Source organism: Talpa europaea (assembly GCF_964194135.1).
Source record: "Talpa europaea genome assembly, chromosome: 15".
NCBI classification, from domain to species: Eukaryota; Metazoa; Chordata; class Mammalia; order Eulipotyphla; family Talpidae; genus Talpa; species Talpa europaea.
The window spans coordinates 76,568,913-76,590,788 of NC_140083.1; the positions used below are offsets into that span (position 1 = coordinate 76,568,913).

At 60.1% G+C, this 21,876-nt stretch overlaps 2 protein-coding genes across 2 annotated transcripts; one reads left to right on the plus strand and one right to left on the minus strand.

The window, feature by feature from the left end:
- Window positions 1–234: 234 nt before the first annotated feature.
- WNT10B (Wnt family member 10B) lies at window positions 235–3,881 on the minus strand (the record flags this gene model as incomplete). The annotated part of the gene is made up of 4 exons (XM_084256535.1): window positions 235–693; window positions 1,331–1,704; window positions 3,407–3,669; window positions 3,802–3,881. The coding sequence occupies 4 exons, from the start codon at window positions 3,879–3,881 to the stop codon at window positions 235–237; spliced, it is 1,176 nt and encodes a 391-aa protein (XP_084112661.1).
- Window positions 3,882–11,617: 7,736 nt separating this feature from the next.
- WNT1 (Wnt family member 1) lies at window positions 11,618–14,590 on the plus strand (the record flags this gene model as incomplete). The annotated part of the gene is made up of 4 exons (XM_084256530.1): window positions 11,618–11,721; window positions 12,480–12,733; window positions 13,339–13,604; window positions 14,102–14,590. 4 exons carry the CDS (start codon window positions 11,618–11,620, stop codon window positions 14,588–14,590), a joined length of 1,113 nt encoding a protein of 370 aa, XP_084112656.1.
- Window positions 14,591–21,876: the final 7,286 nt, after the last annotated feature.

A 21,876-nucleotide genomic window follows, 5' to 3' on the forward strand; every position in this document is an offset into this window, starting at 1 on the left:
TCAGGTTTTTCAGGAGCAAAAGAGGGGCGGCAGCTTCTGCCCCAAATCCCTCCACTGTGAATGAGAAGGCTACATGTCACAGACCCCATCTGACTTCCTACATCTGCAAAGCCGTTTCCAGGTGGATACCTTGAGTGGCCGGGGGCCAAGATTGACCATGGTGTGTTGGGGGGGAACAGAGCAAAAGGCTGCAGAGGTGCCCCTCCTTTCCGCAGTCCCGCGTGAGGCTGACCCTCACTTGCAGACATTGACCCACTCCGTGACCTTGCACTCATCACACAGCACGTAGCAGCACCAGTGGAAGCGGCAGTGGCAGCGCTCCACTCGCGTCTGCCGGAGCACGTTGTGTCCACGGCCACAGCACAGGCTGCCACAGCCATCCAGCAGGCGGCTGGTCTTGTTGCAGGCCCGTCCTCGGGTGCCGGGGGAGCCCACCGCGGAATCTCGCTCACAGAAGTCAGGAGACTTCTCAAAGTAGACCAGCTCCCCCGAGAGGCGGCGGGGACGCAAGCGGGGTTGGAAGGCTCCGGAGTTCCGATTGTGGGTATCGATGAAGATGGCCCGGCCGAGCCGCTCCCGCAGCGCTGCCCCCACGGCCCGGAACTCCGGGGCCGCCCTCCAGCAGGTCTTGAACTGGCAGCTGCCTGACGTGCCGTGGCACTTGCATTTCCGCTTCAGGTTTTCTGTTACCACCTGGAGGGTCACGGGGGACAGGTGAAAGGGAGGGCAGCAAGAGGACCGAGCGCAGAGGCACAGGAGAGAGGATCACCAGAGCCAGGAATGGAGGCAAGAATGACCCCGAACATCAGAAGAGAAAGCCGCCTGTTGCGCAGGCGGCCAACAACCCGACACCCTCATTTTATGGTGAGAGAACAGAAGCCAGAGCAAGGGGATTTGTTCACCGTCAGTCGCTAGTTGATAAGGGAGACTCAGTTGGTAGCTGGGTGGGAAGAGGACTCAACTCCAGTTGTTCTGACTCCCAGTCCAGTGCTCTTTCCAGAATGAGCATGGTTAAAAGGGGGGTCTGACCCACACCACACGACCCCTAAATTCGGTAGGTCGGACAACTATAATAATAGCTACCTTGTAAGGAGTACCTGCCAAGGGCTAGATACCGTGCGGTGTGCTCCCTGTGCTAGCTCTCCTCGGTGTGAGGTAGGTCGCATTAGACTTTTCAGATGCAAAACTGAGGTAGAGTGACTTGCCCGAGGCCAAGCAGATGGGGAGAGGCAGGCGCCCACCACTCTCATCCTCGTCCTCTGCTGTGCCTCTCCCACTCTAGCCAGGCCTCCAAATGCTAGGGAGACCCAGAACAAGTTGCACCACGTACCTGGCGCCCCACTCTGTTGTTGTGGATTCGCATTCGTGCCTGGATGTCCCGAGGAGCTTCCCTGGAATCCAAGAAATCCCGAGAGAACTTCTCTCCAAAGTCCATGTCATGGTTACAGCCACCCCATTCCCATGTGTCCTGGGGGCCAGGGCTGGGGCCTGAGCCAGGGCCAGGGCTGGGCAGGGAGTGAGGGAAACTCTTGCCCCGGGACAGCGCCTGCAGCTGCAGCAACTTGGCCCTCAGCCGATCCTGCTCGCCACTGCCCTTCCAGCCGCAGCTGCAGCTCACCAGCTTGCCCAGGCTGCAGGCCGTGGCTACCGCGTGCATGACCCCGGCGGCCAGCATGGAGAAGGAGAAAGCACTCTCGCGGAAACCTGGGGGTGAGAAGGGTGTGATGGTGGGGGTCAGGTTGACAGGCAGCCCAGAGTAGGGAAGCAGAAGGAACTCAACTTCTACCTTCCAATACCAGAAATTCCTAGCTGAATCCTGCCCCTGCCATGTACCAGCGGAGTAATTGGGGAGAAAATCTTAAGAGAAAGAGGGAATAGACAGCACAGAGCCTCCGTTTTCTCATCTATAATGGGAGAGGATGGGTGAGAAGCTCGCGGAGGCCTGTTCTCTCTCAGTCTGGGGTTTTCAGGTGTGGATGAAAGCGCCCGCCTGGAGGGAAGGACCCCTGGGGTTGGGCGATGACTAAGAGGGAATCCCTGAGAGCTTTGAAGGTGTGTTCTCGGAGCTCTACATCTGAAAGCCTTAGAAATTCCCCAGACCTGCAGGGAGCTTGGGTAGGGCGAAAACGGAGGCCTTTGGGATCCGTGCCCACCCACCCCCCCACTTTATTTTAATCAGTCCCTAAGCCAATGTGCCTTCCAACATCCCAATACCCCCAAAAGCACTGTGGAGCTGTCCTTCCCCTTTCCAGTTTCTTGTTTTATATTTGCCCTTCAAGACTGCCCTTTATGTTTATCCTAACCTGCTATTACTCTATAAAAGCCTGGGAGGGGGGGAGAGGTGGAGTGATTTTCCCTAAGGCCCTCTTAAAATGTTGACTTCTTTGTTATGTTTTGGGGGGTCACAGAGGCTCAGGATGACAAGCCTTTCTCAAGCTTAGACAGACACCATCCTCATGTGGGTGTCAAAGCCTTCTCCCCCACCAGGCCCTGTGGAGTAGGTGGGGGTCTCTGACTTCCCTTCATTTGGGGGCTCCCTGGGCCCAGAGAGAATGAGAGACAGTACCTCCTTAGGGGTCAGGCCTCTTCCACCCCAGGATGCAGGGCTCCTGGCTCAGCCTCCTGATCCCCCCAACCCCAAGCCTCCAGGGGTGAAGCTGTTTGCACACGTCTTGGGAATTCCCCCGCAGATGGCAGCTGCCTATTAACCCTATAGTCCCCGAAGTACTGCCCCCACCCTTGAGTTGCGCCTGGGAGGGATCTTTATTCCTCCAAGGAGTAAACTTGGGCATAGCCTGGCAAAGGGCAGCGATGTCGCCCAGACCATGCCTCCCAGACGGGGCCCCAAATGACCTGTTCCCAGCCCCTCCAACCATCCCTCACCTGCTCAGGTGAGAGCCAGCTGGGGCCCCCACAGCAGAGAGGAGGGGGCTGCTCCCCAGCTTCAAAGCCACCAGGGTCTTTGTTCCCAGCTTTGGCTCCTGGGAACCCCAGCAATTAGGGGAGTAGGTTTAACCCTTAAACGGTCGGGGGCGTCACCCCACCCCCGCTGAGGCTCTGGGGATACCAGTCTGGGCTTGTCCCTAGAAGAGGGAGGGGGGAGGCAATTGGAGGAGGTGGGGTGGCGTTTGAAACTTTCAGGACTGGGGGCATCTCTGCCTCACAGGTGCAAGCCAGCTCGAGCTGGGAGGAGGCGGCAAAGAGGGGCCCTCGGGTGAGGGAGCAGAGACCCAGCTGCCTCGCCCGCAGCGCGCAGGTGGAAGTCGGCAGCCCCGCGGCCCAGACGAGCGGTCCGACCCGGCTCGGGGCGGCTCCCAGGGGGAATTCCCGCCCAGGCCCCTCCCCGAGTCGTGAACCTGTCCCTTCCCTCCCCCGCTCGCCCCGGCCGGCCCCCACCCCGGCTCACCGCGCTTGAGGATGGCGCTGTGGTGCGGCAGGCGGCCGCCGCCCTCGAGCGCCGAGCAGTTCCAGCGCTGGTCGCGCAGCTGGTGCTGACACTCGTGGACCGCGATGTGCAGGCCCTGGAGCGCCGACGCCGTCACGTCGGGGCTGCGCAGGCACAGGCCCAGCTGCCGCTTGCTCAGGCCCGACAGCGTCAGGCACACGGTGTTGGCGGTCAGCGGCGGCTCTCCGGGCAGCTTCAGGCCCAGAATCTCATTGCTGAGGGCCCTGGGGACGGAGAGGGTGGTTGGGGGGCTCTGGGGCAAGCCCGGCGCGCCCTCGGACTGCACCCCCACCCAGGGTGGGAGCCTCTGGCCCAGGACTGTCCTCCCCTCGGGCTGGGCTCGGGGCTCTCCTCACCGACTGCACAACGCCAGCAGCAGAAGACCCGCGAGGCCCAGGGGCAGAGGCCGCGGCCCCGGCTCCTCCGGCGTGGGCATGTCAGAGCCCCCACCCGAAGGCCCGGGTGGGCAGATGGGTCAGGGCCTGCGGGACAGAGAGGCTGAAGATTTCCCAAGGGAGCGGGATCCCCCAGGCCCCCTCCAAGGACGCCCAACCTCAGGCTCCTCTCTCCCCCATGCCACTGGCCTTTCTCCTCCTGCCCCAAACAAAACAAGAATGCCCCCTCCATGCCCAGAGTCCCTGGGCCGGGGAGGAAAGTCCACAAGGCGGCTGAGACGTCCGTGGGCGCCTCCGCAGCCCCCCAGCCAGACCAGAAGTCGGGCTCACGCCGCGCACATGCAGATCCAGACCCACAGACTCACGGGCTCCTGCTCCTCCACGCTGCCCCCCGCTCCCTGCGCCGGGGCCCCGGCTCGCCGCCCTGCGGAGCGCAGCTCTGCCCGCACACGGCTAGGGGGTGTGATCAGGAGGGGGTTCCCCACCACCTACAGCTGGTGGGGGTGGGGACCGTCGCTTCCAGGTGCCTGTGGCGCGGGCAGCCTCCCTCGGAGGGCGGAGGAAGGGGGCGAGCAGGGACTCCAGGTGTGGCAGAAGCAGGGAGGGGACCCGGCTCCCACCTGAGCGGGACCCGGGGCAGGCGGCGTCCTCCTGCGCTCCCTCCACCTCGCCCACCACACGCCCCCTCCTCCGCCAGCCACCCCAGGAGTCCCCCCAGGTCCCAGCGGGGTCCCCGCCCCCTGGCTCTGCTGTTCCTCGCCCCCCCTCCCCGTTCCGGGGCGCTCCTTTACTCGCTGCGCCCATCCCTGGCCATCTCTGCTCCCCTCCGCATCGCCGCCCTGGGCGGTGCGTGTCTGCGTGTCTGACCCCCGCGTGTGCCCGCGGCCCGGCCGCCTCCCGCCCTGATCACCTCCAGTGGCCGGGCTCGGCTCGGACACCCGCGGGGTCGGGGCGCCTGGACGCGGCCGGCGCAGCTCAGACGGCGGGGCGGCTGCGTGGGCGTCTGCCCCCTCGGCGGAGCTGCGTTCTTCCCGGGCAGGGCCGCTCCTCTGAGCCGCGTCCCCAGCGGCCGCCGGGAGGAGGGAGGGAGGCAGGGAGGGGGTGATCGAGAACGCTCGGGAGCCGGCGAGCGAGGAAGCGGGGCTCGGGCGGTGCTGCGCCCAGCTCCGGCGTCTCTGCCCCAGCTGACAGAGCGGCGGCCCCTCCCCGGGCCCCGGGCATCCCCACCCCGCTGCTCCCACCCCCACCCCTGCCTTGACCCGGGGAGCGCCGTGGCCCCCCCTCCTCCCAGCGTACACACACCCTCTCCCCAGACGCCCGGGTCGGGCCCGGCCCCGCTGCAGGGGGAGGTGGCTGGAGCGCCTCTCACCTGCTCCGGGATGGCCACGGCTGCGAGGGGGGTGCGCTCACCCCAACTGGGGAGCCAGAAAGCCGCCCCACGGTCCAATCTTTCATTGTTTCTCTTTGCCTCGGTTTTCCCACCGAGAACAGGGTGGCCGGAGGGAGCCTCTGAAAGGAGGAAGGTGAAGCCGAGGGCCCACTTCGGGCACGGGGCAGCAGCACAGCACGGAGCGCCCTCGCCGAGCGAGCCAGGCCGGGCGCGGAGCCGGCAGGAGAAGGTCTCGTCCCCGAGGCTCGGCATCCGCCCACCTCTGAACCCCGCGCCTGCCCCGCGGGAGGGGTCGGGTCCAGCCTCAGAGTCCGGCCCTAGCGATCTGTAGCCTGCCCCTGCCCCTTTGCGGTCCCCGCGGCTTACAGGTGTCCGCGCCTTTCCCGGGGTGTCAGGTCTGCACCCCAGGTGGCCCACGTTCCTCCTCCAGACTCCGACCAGCTTCGCAAGGGATGAGAGAAACTCCGGGCCCCAAGCTGAGCCTAGCCCAAGGACAGCAGGGAAAGAGTCTGATCGTGGGGTACGCAGACCAAGGCACACCACCTTAGGGAGATAGGGCGGCAGCGAAGGGGTTAGGCGCCGCTGCACTCCTGCCTGACTCACCCTCCCAGTTCTAACCACTTTGGGCTATTTTTGCCAGAGAGGGGCCCCAGGCTTCCCAGCCACCACCACCCACCCCCGCCCCTGCCAGACCGCAGCCCAAGGCACGACTAGCCCCGCTCACCAAGCCTGGCGTGTTGACTCAGAGACGGGCCCCCAGGGAAGCAGAGCCACGGGGCTAGAACCCACAGCCATACTCATCTCTTCCTTGGTGGTGGCTCTGCAGCTCTACCAGGCAGCCAGCCTGCAGCCCATGCTGCTGCAGGGCCCGCCCCGGGCTGCAGGGGGCACTGCTGTCTAGGTGGCATAGTCGGGGAGAGATCAGCCACTGGTCTGTTGCGGTATTTCTCCTTTTTCTATTTATTTATTTATTTTTAATTGAGGTGATAGGACATCCTGTTGGGATATTTCTTGAGCACCTTTAAGTGCCAGGCCTTGAGCAAGCTGGGGGGGGGGGTGCAAGTGCCATGGCTCCTGACACACCTGTGACTACAGAAGATTGCTTTCCTCTGCTTCCCCACCTCTGGGGGGCAGGGGGAGGTGGAGGACAAGGAGCCTTCTAGTTCTTGCCATTGCCTCCCATTTAAGGGCCAAGAAGCAAACCATGTGTGACTTTTGAGCTCACCAGAATCTGCAAGTCCTATCTCAGCAGCTTTTGTCCTGGCACCTGGATTTAGGAATCCATGCCAGTGCGCTTGTCCTTCACACATTATAGCCTGAGACTCCAGCCAGCCCCTAGGAGGAGAGGTTTCCTATGTCCTTCTTCTCTCTTAGGGACCTCTTGGATATATTTCTCTACGTATCTTCAGGTCTTCCTTAAGTACCTTTTTTTAAAAAAAAAAAAATTCTATCCATGGCAGGCTGCAGTAGAGTCAAGTGCCAAGGAAGGGGCAGGGTCTGAAGTACTACTGTAGATTTCAACTTCTCAGTGACCCCCAGGGCTCTCCAAGCTGGCCTGTCTCAAATCTCAGGACTGACACTTGTGTTCCCTCTCCCTGCAGAAGCGCAGATCTGGGACAGGAGGCCACAGGCAGGCAGACTGGGTGGCCTCAGTTGGCCCACAGTGCCCTCTGCCCGACCGATTGGCCTGAGCTCTGACCCGCGGGCCTGGAGGTTGGTGGGGCAGGCGGGGCCTGGAGAGGGCTGTGGGTACACACCCATTGCCTAATACCCCAAGCACGCGGCCAGCTCCAGGAAAGGGGAGGAGCGAGAACCAGAGAGACCTTGACAAGGGCTGGGGCCGTAGCAGGAGGGGGAAAGCAAGGAGCTGTCATTACTTCAGGGAGGGAATGGAAGCTAGCGGGTCTCCTTCCCTCTGTGAGAGGAGCAGAGGGCCACCTTCCAGTCATGGGGATGAAGGGGGTAGCAGAGCAATCTAGGAAGAATACTGGGGCCCTGGAGGGTGGGGGTCAAAGAAAAGAGTTGGGGGGGCCCCAGAGATTGGGGGATCGAGCAACCCAGGCGGTGGCTGAAGCTGAGCACTGCCTGGGGAACCTCCTCCTCTCCCCCTCCCTCCGTGTTTGCCTTGGCCCAGGGTCCTGGGTGACTCATCTATTGCTGAGCTGCTGATAGGGGGAGCCAGGCCCAGAGAACCCAAATTATAGGCCCTGGAGGGATGGATGCGCCTGCAGCGGTGAGCTCAGCTACGCTGCCCACCCTCTGCCTCTTGCCGCCTGCTGCAGCACCACAGGCCACCACCAGGAGGCGCCAAAGTGTCTATAGCCCAACAGTGCTGGACTATCAAGGAAACCCTCACATCCAGCAGTTGGCACCAACCAAACTGTGGGATTACCCTAGTCAGTCAGAATTTTGTCCCTTTTTCTACCAGAGGCGGATACCTTCCCCGCCCAAGGAGGCAGTGCCGCCTGCTGGTGCTTCAAAGGGAGGTAGTTCCCTCTGCCCGCAGACTGTCAGCCTCGTCTCCTGTATCCTTCCCCACTTTGGCATCAAGGTTAAATCCCCTCAGACATCTCCCTTATTCCTGTTCCAAAGGGGAGGGTTGCAACTGATTTTATTCTTCGAACTTTTAAAGTAAGGATGCTCGTAAGTGATAAGGGAAGAGGGGAAAGGAAATAAGAGAACAAACAACCATGGAGATATCGGAATATTCCAGAAAAGAGAAAAACAGGTACAAAGCTCCCTGAGACTGGAGCATGCTTAAGGAATTAACAAGGAAGCTGGGGAGGGGGAAGGAACCCGCAGAGGAGAGAGCAGCAGGTAATGAAATTGGAGGTCAAGGAAGGAACAGAGTCAGAACACATAGGCCTTGTAGGCCACAGTAAAAATTTTGGCTTTTCCTTTGAGTGAGAAGTGGGAATTCTGAATAATGGAATGAAATGATCCAACTTCTGTTTTAGAAAGAAGAACTCTGACTGGGGGCAGGTAAGTATAGAAGCAGGAAGAACATTGGGAAGCTATTGCAATAATGCAAGAGAGAGATGGTGGTGACTCTGACTGGGATTGTAGCAGATCTTTCTTACTGACTGGGCAGGAAGAGCAGGTTCTGCATATGTTTTGAAGACTGAGGGCAAATTGATTGATTGTTTTGACATAAAGTATAAGAAAACAGGAATCAAGGATGATTTCTGTCCTGAACAACTGAAAGAATGGAGCTGGCATTTATTGAGACAGGGATGATTGAAGAAAGAGCAGGTGCTCAGCTTCAGAGATGTATAGTTTAAGTGCTCATTCAAGTGTTAGATATGCAAGTCCGGAGTTCAGGACCAAAGATATAAATTCTGTAGCCTGAGACTCAATAGTGAGTGCAGACTGAGAAGCCCCAGACTTAGCTGGGGTGCACGCCAATGTTTAGAAGCTGGGTGCAATCATATAAGCAGGCACGCAGTCAGGGAGGTAGGAATGGTGTTCCAGAGGCCAAGTGAGAAAAGGAGGATGTGTTCAGCTGTGTCTGCTGGTCCTGAAAGGTAGATCAGGACGAGAACTGAGGGTTAGCTGTAGAGCAACATGAAAGTCTCGGATGCTTTTGATAAGGGGTGGGTTTAGATGTGTGACTAGGGTGGAAAGAGAATACCAAAGGAAGTAACACTAGTGAGCAAAGCAACAGTCTTCAGATTTCCAGTAAAAGAGAGCAGTGAAGTGAGACCATCTTGGGTGGTAAGTAAAGTCAAGTGAAGTTTCTGGGTTTTTTTAGATGGAAGATACTGCAGTGTATTTGCAGGCTGATGGGTATAGGCCAGTAGAGAGGTAAACTGATGCAGAGATGAGGGAACAGTTGATAGAATGATGATCTGATCTAAATAGAAATTTGAGCCAGTTCATACATAGTGTGAGCCCGACTAAGAACCCACTTACTCGTTACTCCTCGAGGATGGAATGGGGGAACAAAGGATGCTGGCTCTTTCTTTCCACCTCTATTTATCACCAGTGGCCTCAGACAGGGCTTCACTGTCAAGTCCACTTCTCACCTCCATGGGGTTTTATCAACCTCTCAGACCAAATTATGGAACCAGATCCCAGTGGGGGAGAAACTCCTGAGGGACAAGGAACTTGAGCCACTTGTGTTGGGCGCCCTCTGCAAAGACTGCTCACTTTTGGACTCATGGGGATTCCTAGGGCAGTGCACCTCATGGGGGTGGGGGCGTTCCTGGGTGTGCCAGACTCACTGAGCTGGATCAGGGAAGGACACGCCCCTCAAAAATAACCTCCTTTGGGTTTCATTTAACTTAAAGTGCATTTCATTTAAAATGCAAGTGCCCCTGAAATATCACACTTACAAAGTATTTACTCCTTAGAGTGATTTTCCTCCCTTGAAGGGGAGACTTGGTCATTTCTGGGTCCTGGATTGGGCCTGGATACGTCACTCTGTTAGAAGCATCCGGAAAGCAGAGGGGAGGGGAAAGAAGGGATCTAAAAGCGAGCCAGAAAGGCCCCAAAGATCATTTCTATTTATCTGTCAGTTTTGAGGAGAGCCCCCAGCATGCTCTCTGCTATGTGCACTCATAGCAGCTGGTAAGGTGCATGTTCTAGGTTTAACCCAGCTCTAGCATTTGTTCATTGTTAGCTGCGTGGACCTTGTTAGACGTGTGTGACCTAACAAGTGTCTATTCTGAAGTGGGGGGAGAGGAGAAGAGTGAAGAGAGAGCTCCTGTCTGGGTGATCGGGCCTGATATCCAGGCTGGCCGTACCCCCTAGGCTCTGTACAGGGAGCAGCAGCCACTTTAACAGACGTCAAGATGGCCTTTAACCTGAATAGTGTGTGTGTGGGGGGAAGTGAACAGCTGATGAGATGAGCAAGTGAGCTGTAAGTGCAGGACCTAAACAGGGTGGGAGAGGAGACAGGAGACGGCCAGAGTTTGGGGGGAGACAGAACTTAGTGGGAAAATCCCAAAAGAAGCAGACACAAGCTCTCTGTTCTGTGTTCAGTGCAGCTAGCAGCCCTGCTCTTCCCAGCCCACCCCCATCTGACAACCACTCTGCTGCCCGTCCTTTCTGAGCTGACAGACACACTCAGCCACTCCAGACCTCGACCATCTTGATACCACTTGGCTGTAGGTTCAGGCTTCTCCTCCAGTGACACACACCGGTCGACACAGGCCTCATGTCACTGAGGATGACATGAGGTACAGAGGGTGACAGTGAGACATATATGCATATTTAGCCCCCTCCCCCACATGCACACTCATCCATCCACCTCCACACACTGTCCCAGACAGTCTCTGTCCCTCAATCAACCTCCTGGGCCTTTCCTGACCAGTAGCTGCCACCTCCATCCAGACTCGCAGGGATGACGCACTACCACAGGGCGTGGCTACGATAAGGGGACTTTTTGATGTCTGACCTGAGCTAAATTCCCAGATTCCTTGGAAAGATTCCTATTATCCCAGCTCAGAATACGCCCTTAAAGCACACTCTTGTGCACTCACATTTTCACACTGACACACACACACAGAGCCACTGTGCACTCTTTCTAGCCCACGGGCACAAACGTCTGCTGCCTCAGTTTCTCTCCACTGCCGACTATTTGGTCTACACACACACAAACACACACACACACACTCACTCTCCTTCCCCTGGGATTTCCCTGACCACAACTCCCTCTCCACCCCTGGACTCCCACCTTTACTTCCCAGTCCAGCATCAGCGGCGGTGGGGGCTGGGCTGGGGGTGCGTCTTGGGCAGAGTCGCTGCCCAGAACCGCAGCTTCCCTCTCCTCCGCCTGGGGAAAAGCCGGGCCCCGGGTGGCGTCGAGGGGCCAGCCCCGTGGAGGACAGCTTGGAGCCTGCGCTGCGGGCACAGCCTCCCCGGAGCACACGGTCTCCGCGCCCCCTGGCGGACGCTGGTCCCCGACGGCCTCCGGCCGCGCCGAGGAGCGAGGCGAGCGCGCGTGGGAGGGCGGCCCAAGGGGAGGGGTCGGCGGCCAGTGCAGGCCCGGAGGCGGGAGCCACCGGGCAGGGGGCGGGGGTGAGCCCCGACGGCCAGCCCGTCAGCTCTCGGCTCGGACGGCGGGAGCCACGGCCCCGCTCGCCGCCCCATTGTCTGCGTCCCTGACCGGTGCGCCCTGGTGCCCCAGCGCGGCCCGGCGGGGCAGCCTCCTCGCGTCACTTAAGCCAGAGCCGCAACTATAAGAGGCGGTGCCGGCCGCCGGGGCTGCCTCAGCCCAGCAGCGGGGACCGAGAGCCATGCTGCCCGCCGCCCGCCCCCGGGGCTGGTAGAGCCAGACTGCGACCTCGCGCCACCGCCGCCGACCACCGCCGCGTCGTGCACCGCAGCGGGCCCCAGCCAAAGCCGCCCCAGCCGCAGCGCAGCGCGGGCCGGGCCGGGCAGGTCATGGGGCGCTGGGCGTTGCTGCCCGGCTGGGTTGCTGCTGCGCTGCTGCTGGCGCTGGCCGCTCTGCCCGCAGCCCTGGCCGCCAACAGCAGTGGCCGATGGTGGTAAGTGAGCGAGGTCGGGCGGCCACTTGGCCCGGGGCGCAGCGCCAGGAGCCAGCCCACCCAGCTCCCAGCGCCGGGATCGGTCTGCAAACAGGTCCCCTCCACCGCGCTGACTTCCCGCCAAGACACCACCCAGGGGCGCTCTGGAAAGAAGCTGCTCCAGAGAATGCAGCTTTGCCGAAGTGGGGAGAATGGTCCCGCCTCAGCGGTGCACGGTTCTCCAAGCGGGGAGCCACTGCCACCTCCTGAGGCCTTTCTTGCTGGTGGCCCAGACCCAACCTCCCAACCTCGGGGTGGCGGCCACACCACAAGGTTCCCTGACTCGGGAAGCAAAGGGGCAGGCAGGCAGGAGGCAAGAAGAGGGGGGGACCCTCCGCATTTCATGCCTTGGGTGGACATGGACTGCAGGCCGGGGTTTCCTCACGCAGGCAGCCGGGAAGCAGGCTCTGAGAGCCAAGGTGGACACCTCATCTGCATGCCTCCTCCATGCAGTCCCTGGATGGGCCATGCCACCCCCAGCAGCCCTAGTACGCCTCAGGCTCCTCATACAATATCTTTTATCAACAGATTTGTCAGACAAAAGTTGGGGTGACCAATCCTTTCGAACTAGCGAGCCCTGGAATGGAAGAGTGGTTACCTGATTATTGCACCCCCACCGCTGTTCCCAGGCAGAGAGCCCCAGAAAGAGACCAGGGCGGGCGCGGCCTTTTTGATTAGGTCCCTGGCAGAGGCTGAGCCCCTATCCTGCATCTCCCCAGGGGGATTGTCAACGTAGCCTCCTCCACGAACTTGCTGACCGACTCCAAGAGTCTGCAACTGGTGCTTGAGCCTAGTCTGCAGCTGCTGAGCCGCAAGCAGCGGCGGCTGATCCGCCAGAACCCGGGGATCCTGCACAGCGTGAGCGGGGGGCTGCAGAGCGCCGTGCGAGAGTGCAAGTGGCAGTTCCGGAACCGCCGTTGGAACTGCCCCACGGCTTCGGGGCCCCACCTCTTCGGCAAGATCGTCAACCGAGGTGGGTACCCAGGAAAGTGGGTACGCTTCCAGGACCAGGGGAACGCGGGGTCACAGTATCAGCCCTTCCAGAGTTTCCTGCCCAGCGCCAGCTCATCCAGACTCATTCTCGCAGCTGCTTTCAAACCACGCACCTTGGGCATGAAATTAACTTTACTGTGCCACTGCCCCCCAAGAAGGGAGCTAGGAGTAGTGGACGCTGCCCAGCCACCCCTCCCCCCCAGCCCCTTAAAGGTGCCTGGGAAGCTGCTCTCTGAGGTCCCAGCAAGGCTGCATGGATGATGCGGCTGAAAGGCTGGGCTGTGGCGAGGTCTTGGGAATGCAGAGTTCTTCTGCTCCCCACATGTTTTATTTTTCTCTCCGTCCGGGGTTGCCCCACTTTCCCTGAGGAGCCAAAATGCATGCTGAGCCTCAACAAGACGCGATTAGGAGTGTGGCTGTGGCCGCGCGCCTACACACGTGCTTCCTCGGAGACCAGCTTCCCAGCCCTGCCTGCCCGGCCTCGCAGAACCTCAGAGGCGCTGAAGCCGGAACTCAGGGGCCCCGGGCCCTCTCCTGAGGGTGCTGGTGGCACCTCCTTGATCCCTGCTCCCTCCTCCCCCCCAGGCTGCCGGGAAACAGCTTTCATCTTCGCCATCACCTCGGCTGGGGTCACCCATTCGGTCGCGCGCTCCTGTTCCGAGGGCTCCATCGAGTCCTGCACGTGCGACTACAGGCGGCGCGGCCCCGGGGGCCCCGACTGGCACTGGGGGGGCTGCAGCGACAACATCGACTTCGGCCGCCTCTTCGGTCGGGAGTTCGTGGACTCCGGGGAGAAGGGGCGCGACCTGCGCTTCCTCATGAACCTTCACAACAACGAGGCGGGCCGCACGGTGAGCGACCTGCGGGCTCCGCGCCCTGGGCGCAGCGGCGGGATCCCCGGACCCTGCGCGGGGCCTGACCTCGGGCGGGGGAGGTGGCGGCCAGCGGTAAGGCCGGGCTAGGGTAGGCAACCAGGAGGGGGCGTCCTGAAGGAGCGGGGAAGCTTGCGGAGGCCAGAGGAGGGAGGGCGGCGGCTGAGGTCAGGGGATGCCTGGGCTGAGCGCAGGTGGCGCCAAAGGGGTTAGAAGCGCCGCAGAGGATGCGCTGTCCACCTGCTCACGCCGTGCAGGTTCCAAACGCTAAGGCTGAGAGACGCGTGCGGACCCTCCGGCGCGCAGCAGAGGCGGACCGGGTGTCCCGATCTCTGCAGAGTAGTGTGCACCCCCTCGGCTCGGGCTCAGCCAGTCTGGGCCCTTGATGAGGCTCCGGGCGGCTTAAGGCTGGGGGGGCTGGGGGCGGCATCTGTGCTCGCGCCCCGGCACAACTTTCTGCCCCCCCCACCCCGCAGACCGTCTTCTCCGAGATGCGCCAGGAGTGCAAGTGCCACGGGATGTCCGGCTCCTGCACGGTGCGCACGTGCTGGATGCGGCTGCCCACCCTGCGCGCCGTGGGCGACGTGCTGCGGGACCGCTTCGACGGCGCCTCCCGCGTCCTCTACGGCAACCGCGGCAGCAACCGCGCGTCGCGGGCCGAACTGCTGCGCCTGGAGCCCGAGGACCCCGCGCACAAGCCGCCCTCGCCCCACGACCTCGTCTATTTCGAGAAATCGCCCAACTTCTGCACGTACAGCGGCCGCCTGGGGACCGCGGGCACCGCGGGGCGCGCCTGCAACAGCTCGTCCCCCGCGCTGGACGGCTGCGAGCTGCTCTGCTGCGGTCGGGGCCACCGCACGCGCACGCAGCGCGTCACCGAGCGCTGCAACTGCACCTTCCACTGGTGCTGCCACGTCAGCTGCCGCAACTGCACGCACACGCGCGTGCTGCACGAGTGCCTGTGAGGCGCCGCGCGGACTCGCCCCAGGAACATTTTCCTCAAGCCCACCCCACCCCCGACCCGAACATTGTCCGGCCCCTACGACGCCGAGCTGCACCCCCCGAGTCCCCCCAGCCACCCTCCGGATCGTTTCTTCCACCTCCTCCTACCTGGGCACTCCTGAAACCACTTGCCCTGGCGGGCAGCAGCGTGAACCCTCTGCCGTCCAGATGGACCTGCCCGGGGCGCACCTCCCTCCCTCTGCGCGGGGACCCCTAGTTGCACTGCCCCCTGCTCGGGCAGGAGGTGAGAGAAGGAGCCTCCCCAGCCCTGAAGGGGTTTGCTGCGTGACTCTGTCTCCCCGTCGGGCCAGCGAATTCCCTGCCTCTCCCCTGTCTGCCCCTCGGGCCCTCTCTGGTCACCCGGCCAGGAGTGCAGACCCTGAAGACAGACCTGGGCGTCAGGGCCCTTCTGGTCCCCCCCTACAGCAGAAGCCGGAGGGTCCAGGGTAAAGGGCAGCTGTGGTGACGTGGAAAGTGAGGTTGGGGACTCAGAAGAACCCCCCCCTTCTCCCAGTCTCTGTCGAGGGCCACTGAACAGCTGTGACCCAGGCCTCCCTCAGCCGCCTCCTACCCCTTCCTGTCCTGTCTCATCAGTGTGTAAATAATTTGCACTGAAACGTGGCTCCAAAGCCACGAATTTGGTTGTTGTAAATAAAAACTATTTATTGTGCTGGTTTGCAGCCTGGTTTGCAGAGACCATTTCCACGCCGCCGCCCCACTGCCCTGCTCTCTTTTTCCTCTCCAGGCTTTTCTGACCCTTCTCTCCAGCTCTCTCGCGTCTCCAAGATGCCTTTGCCTACAGGGATCAGCATTTCCTTCCACTGGAGCTATTAGTGGCTCCTCGCCCCCACCAATGTAGTATCTTCCTTTGCAGAATAAAATCTCTATTTTTATCAAAGACTTGGTGACTTTTCCTCGCATCCAGGGCACACACCGCTTACCTCTCTCAAACAGAAATGACACCTTGCCTGGGGATTATTTTCTTGGCCCTGCAAGAGGACCTTGAAATTCTGGCCTCTCAGTGACCCTCCTGGGCCTGAGGAGGTGCAGACCCAGGAGCACCTGACCAGGGGCCACAACACAGTGCAGGGAGCTTCCTCCTGACAGAGGACAACCGTGTGAAACCCGGCAGGCGCATAACTGCCTCGGGGTCTCCCCTTGTCCAGTGGGGTTAACACACTCAGGCTGCCCTTCCTACCTAGAAGAGTTGTTGTGAAAACAGTGGCAATTAACAAGACTGTGTTCTGAAAAGAAACCGAAGGAGAAAGAGAAAGAAATCCTAAGCACAGGGGGTGGCTGTACCCACCCTCCCAACCCCCCAACCCTGTGTAGAGCTGGAGGTCCCTGAAGTTTATCTGCTGCAAGATTGGCCAGGGCACTGGGCGGTGGGGGAGGCTCTCCCCTCTCTCCTGACAAGACAAGGAAACACTTTATTAGGACCCCAGCTCCCCACCTTGGTTTCAGGAGGCTCCAAATAACAAATAACAGGGGATGGGAGCTAGCCCTGAACCCAGAAACTCAGAGATGATGATGGGGCATGAGAGGAGCAGGAGGGCTAGAATCCCCACGCAGGCGAGGCGCACCCCAGCAGAGCCTAGAGGAACCTAAGTGTGCTCCGCAGCCAAAGCCCCAGCTAGCCAGCTGTGGAGAGAGGGTGCGGGTCTGAGGCTCACAACACTGGTACCTCTGCAGGTGCGTTGGCCTGGGCCAGCGGGACACTAATCCTGCCCACAGCCCTAAACCTGTCTCTAACTCTAATCCTCTCCCTGGCCTGAGGTCTAGCGCTAAGCCGAACCTTAACCCTATCTCCAGACAGACACTGGCCCCTTCCTGAGAGCTAATGCTGCCCCTAAGCCTAGCCCTCCCCCCAGGGGCAGGACCTGAGGGTAGAGGGAGCTAGGAAGCACCCCACCCCTCACCCTAAGGGCAACTGCTAGAGAATTTTCCTCTCACCCTGAGGCTCTTAGCTCGTTTACTGCCTCCCACCTCTCCCGGACCTGTGAACTTTGACCCCCCACTGGCCTTTGGGATACGAGTGGGGGTAAGGAAGTGAGCCCAGAGCAGCTCAACCCTGAAGGGACGTCCTCTCCCCCCTTTGTCTTTGTGCCCCAGCCAGCGTGGCTCTGATGGGTTGCTGAGGAGAGGAATAGATGCTGGGTGGGAGGCACCTGACAGTCTTGGGTTCCTAGCAGAGACCCCCTCCAGAAAGAATGCCCAGTCTATGATCCAGTGAGTTATTAGATCCCTCAGCTCCTAAAGACAGAGGTTAATGGGTTGCCAGAGGCAGGAGGGAGGGCAGTGGCCTCTGCTGGACAACGCTGAGGCGGGAGGAGCAGCAGGGCCAGGATTGGAAGGGCTGGCAGCTGGCCCCGCAGCGCACCGGCTCACCTAACCTCCAACTCCAGGCACCATAGTGGGCACCTGCACTCAGTTCTGGAAACTACGGGCAAGGGGTGATGCTTCGGGTAGGCCTGCTGGTCTGGGCTGACACGAAGGAGCAACGAACCCTACTGTGGCCTAAATAGACTCCACAAACCTCTGTCCTTCTCAGCCTCGGTTGCCTTGTGTTAAACAGGCACGGTGATCCATGGCCTTCTCCTGCAGGAAGGAGGTGAGGTTCACTGAGAGCATGTATATGAGAGTGTGGGTCACTGGGACACGTGCTGACACCCTCCTGAGCCAGGTGCTGGGAATAGGGTCCTATACTAGCCGTGCCCACCTGGTGAGTTTAGCTGGGGCCCGGATGAAGCTGTCCGTGCTATTGCCCGTGCAGTGGGGAGTCAGCGAGGTGCAGTGAGGAGCAACACCCCTGCATGGGGTTTGAGACAGATTCTCCTATCAGGTCCTGTAATGGGGCCCTTCACCCCCAGGGGCTGGGGCTTTGAAGGGGTGTAGGGAGTAGCAGAGCGTGGCTGCCCTCAGTGGGGCATACACCAGAGGCGCTGCAGGGTCTGCAGAGCGTTACATAGGAACGAGTTATTTTGTTCTAGTGATCATCTGCGTCCTCCGCACAAGGGGTTCGGGCGGGCAAATCCTGGGGAGCAAAGCTCTTGTGCCTAGAGCGAGACCTCCAGGTCCCGAGTGGCCTCACGCTGTGGGGGATGGCAGGGACCCCAGGCACAGGGTTGACTTCAGCAAGTGAGGGACACGCTCGTCCTAAAATATCCCCGGGAGGGGGAGTGGAAAAGCTGACAGCACTGAGCCGGCAGGCCCGAGCAGCCCCGGGGGGTCAGTGAGCTGGTAGCACACGCACCCTGCCCACAGCACCCTGGAAAAACCCCGTCAGTGGGGCTGCAAATACCCCAGGGTCTAGGTGTCTCCCCCACCCCACCCCCAGGCTGGCTCAGCCCTCCTCTCCAGGCCAGATCGAGAAAAATAACAAAATGAGGAGAAAATAAGCTGTTTGGCTGTGGTGTGAGCAGGAATATCCATACAGAGCTGCCCACCACTCACCCTTACTCACTCTTTCCACACCCAGCCGGGGCGCCCGGCATGAGACAGACCACCCCCCTGCCCCCTCCCCCGTCTGGGCTAAAAGCAGACGCTGGTGAGCGAGCCCAGGTTATAAATATGCCCGAGGCACTGTGGCCAGCTCTCTCTCTTGTCATCCCCTGGGAGGGGATAGGGCGGGGTGGCACCCAGGGAGGAGCCAGGGCTGCCCTGTTCCCTGAGGCCCAGGAGGAAGTGGGGCTTCCAGAGTCTACTGCTTTTTTTTCCCCTTTTCAAAGGGAAGGAACCATGTCACTCTGTTTTTTCTGGACATTTGCTCATCTGCCCACAGGTGGGGTCCCCAGCCTCCCCGCGCCTGGGCTGCAGCTCAGCAGGAAAGAGCCAAGGCCAGGACGCTGGCTGGGGGGGGGGGGGCAGCCCCACACTAGCTCTCTTCCCGACATCACTCCTTCTCAGCAAAACTGAGGTTCCTCCGCTCCTTCCGCAGGCGTCTGCGAGGCCCTGCTGAGCGCCAGGCCAGGCCCCTGTGCAGCACCTGAGAGCTCAAGCGGTGCACCTGCCCACCTGCCCACCTGCCCACCGGCTCCCGCACTCAGGCGGCTGCAGCCCCCACCACAGACGCTTGGCTTTAATCTGGCGGCCTTATGGGGGGGGGGGTGAGCCTCAGACTCCTGGTTTCCCTCCGAGGAGGTCGGGGTAGGGCTTGAGAACAGGGCCCTGAACATTCCTGACTCCACTACCTCCCTGATAATGGAGAAGGGCCTTTCTCTACCCCAGTCACCCTCCGAGGTAGGGCCCATGTGAGGGAGAAAGGGCCGCTCCACTGCGTGGGATGCTGGGGCGCATCTGCTTGGCTGGCACAGCCTCCTGTCTCTCGTCCCTTTGCCAAGTAGGTGCCAAGCTGGGCAGGAGGAGGCGGTGCCACCCTGGGAAGCTTCCAGCTCTTCTCCCCTAGTGCTGATCCCCTCCGTCTCTTCTCCCTCCTCCCTATTAATCCTCGGAAGTGAAGGGGCTGTCCCTGGCTGCCCCTCAGCCCCATTGTGGCCCCTCACCCTCCTCGGCTGGCGTCTAATTAACTCCTCCTGCCCCTGTTTTTGTGTGCCCCCTTTACCCCACCTTGTCGGCCCCGCCCCTCCGCTCGGCCAGCTTCCCCCCACGGACATTCCAGCCAGGCCGCGCTGGCGTGCCAGGGCAACCAGGGCCTGACTGAGGTCTAATCCCCCAGCCGCCTGGCCCGGCTGGGGGAGCCCCACTCACCTCCCCACTCTTTGGGGGCTTCCCGGCTCTGCTGTGTCGGAGACACACAATTGGGACAAAGACACAGCCCCCAGGGGGCTAACTCAGCCTTCACGCCCAGGTTGTGCGGCATTTGGGGAGTTTAATGAATTGTCCATCATGCCTTTCAGGGCCCGCCCGTCAGGCTGGATTAATCTTCGGAGCCCTGGTGGGGTAGGAGACACTAAGCCTGTATTTATTACTCTCCCATTGTCACTAATTGAGGTAATTATCTGTGACTCTGGCCTGGCCAACAATGCGGCATTCACTCCCGGGGACCTCGTTGGGCCTGGCTCCCACTCTCAGCACTAACCCTCCCTCCTCTCCTCTCCCAAACCTACCGAGGGCTAAGTTGGGCCCTGGAGCATGCTGGGAAAGTGGACAATGTCCCACCATGCTTCACCTTCAACCAGTGTCTCTCACCACTGCCGCAATGCAGCTGCAGCTAGGAGAGGCCAGGTTGCCCAAAGTAGGTGAGGAAAAAGGTGGCCCGTCCAGAGACAGGTCCAGCTGGCAGACCCCTCAGCCCACGGAGAGGAAGGCTTCACAGGTCTTCGGTTTTCTGGACTCTCCAGCTTCTCCTCTGTAGGCAGGTGGTACCAGGGGCTCACCACGCCATTCTGCGAATCCACCTTCATGTTCCTGAGGTCTCCAGAGTTCTAGGATAGCGGGTGGCCCTACCCCATAGCAGGCCTACTCCGGGGAGCCCCTGAAGATCCCAGGGCTGGCAGAGTGGCTGTGGGTATGATGGGGGGGGGCTGTGAGAGAAAATAGGGAAGGGTCTGTCATCAGGGGGTTCATGGGGAGGGCAAGAGGAGCTGTTCCAGGGAGCAACATCTACAGTCGCATCATTCAGGGGCACGCTCAGGTGGCGGCAATCTTGGGTTGAAACTTGGTTTAGAATGGGGAGCAGTGCCTAAGTGACATTTCTTTTGGAGATAGCTTCCCAGATCAAGGGGACTGGCTTTGGGAAACACGCGTGTGCGCGTGTGTGTGTATGTGTGCATGAGTGTGTGTGTGTGTAAAAGAGAAAGAAACATAGGAGAGGTAGAGCTGGACAACGACTCAGTGGTGAGTTCCTTGAGCACAGGCACTGTGCCTTAGTCACTTGTTTTTCCAAGAACCTGCCACTGGCAGCCATGTGTGTAGATACCATCCAATGAATGGATGACTGTGAGGCCTGTTCTTGCACTGGGGTTGGTCTGTTTGTTCTTCTGTTACATAGCTGTCCTTGGGCTCTTCATTCTCTCGGGAGTTGTGGGAAGGAAATGTCTAGACCATCCACGCACTGTTCTTTGATGAGCAGGCACTGCACCCGCTGCAAACGTTAAGGACCTTTGCAAACTCAGAGCGGGTAGGGACAGCGCCACCTTGTGGTGTCTCTTGGGAGAGCGCCTGGAGACACCCCAGCAAAGAAAACAAGGTCAAAGCGGGTGGGGGCGTCACATCGGGCAGAAGCCACCCCTCCTCTTATATAGCTGACGCAGAATTGCCCATTTCTGTGGCACCGTTTTATCATTTCTTCCTTCTGGGAGTATTCGTTGAGATCCTGCTGCAGGGCAAGCTCGTAGGGGATACGGAGCTAAATCGAAGGCACGACCCTTGAGTAACACGTGCTCCCCCAGGTAAGGACTAACAGAGATTCTAACCAAGGAGTAGGAAAAAGTTTGATAGATGTTAAGGAAGCAAAACCCTCTGTCCCTCACCCCTCCCTTAGTTCCTTCCACTAAAGCCCAGAAGGCGTGTGGCCTGCTTTCCAGAGACCTTCATGATTGCCTCCCACACGTCTTCCCAGGACCCCGTCTGCTTGCACCTCTGCATTTTCTAGAGCCTCTGTTCCCCCTGAAAGCTGTGAGCTTTCCCACCTCGCCACCGCTGCCACAGTCTGGAAGGCACCTCTCTAGAGCCCACTGCTGAAAACCATCTCAAATGTTCCTTCCTCCATGAAGGCTCTTCAATTTTTCTTCATAAACTAGAATTGCCCCTTTTGAGCTCCTGAAGCCTCTTCTCGGCAGGGTGCGCAGACAGCACGTCCTGGACCCCCTATGGGTGGTCATCTGATGTTACCCATCACGGTGCCAGGCTTCCAGCTTCCTGAAGACATGGGCTCTGTGTTTTGCTCATGTTGGCATCCCTTGAAGAACTGACCTAGACACATCATATGTCCTCGTTAAGTGAAGGTGGGCGGATGCATGAATAAGCGCATGATGGAGAGATGGAGACACGGACAGATGGATGACAGATGAGTTGGTGGCTGGATGGATAAGTAACGGCTGAGATATATGCGTAGATGGATGGAAGGACGCATGGATAGATGGATGGGTGAACAAAAGGATGGATGGATGGACGGATGAAGACTCTATAATGGACAGATGGATAATCTCTTCTCTAAAAGGATTCACAGGCTTCCCTGGTGGTGCAAGGGGTTAAGTCTCAGCACTATGAAGCTCTATCTGCAACCACTGCAGCCGAGTTCAATCTCCAGCCAGGGAGCTACCCACATGTGCAGCAGACCTCTCCTGGC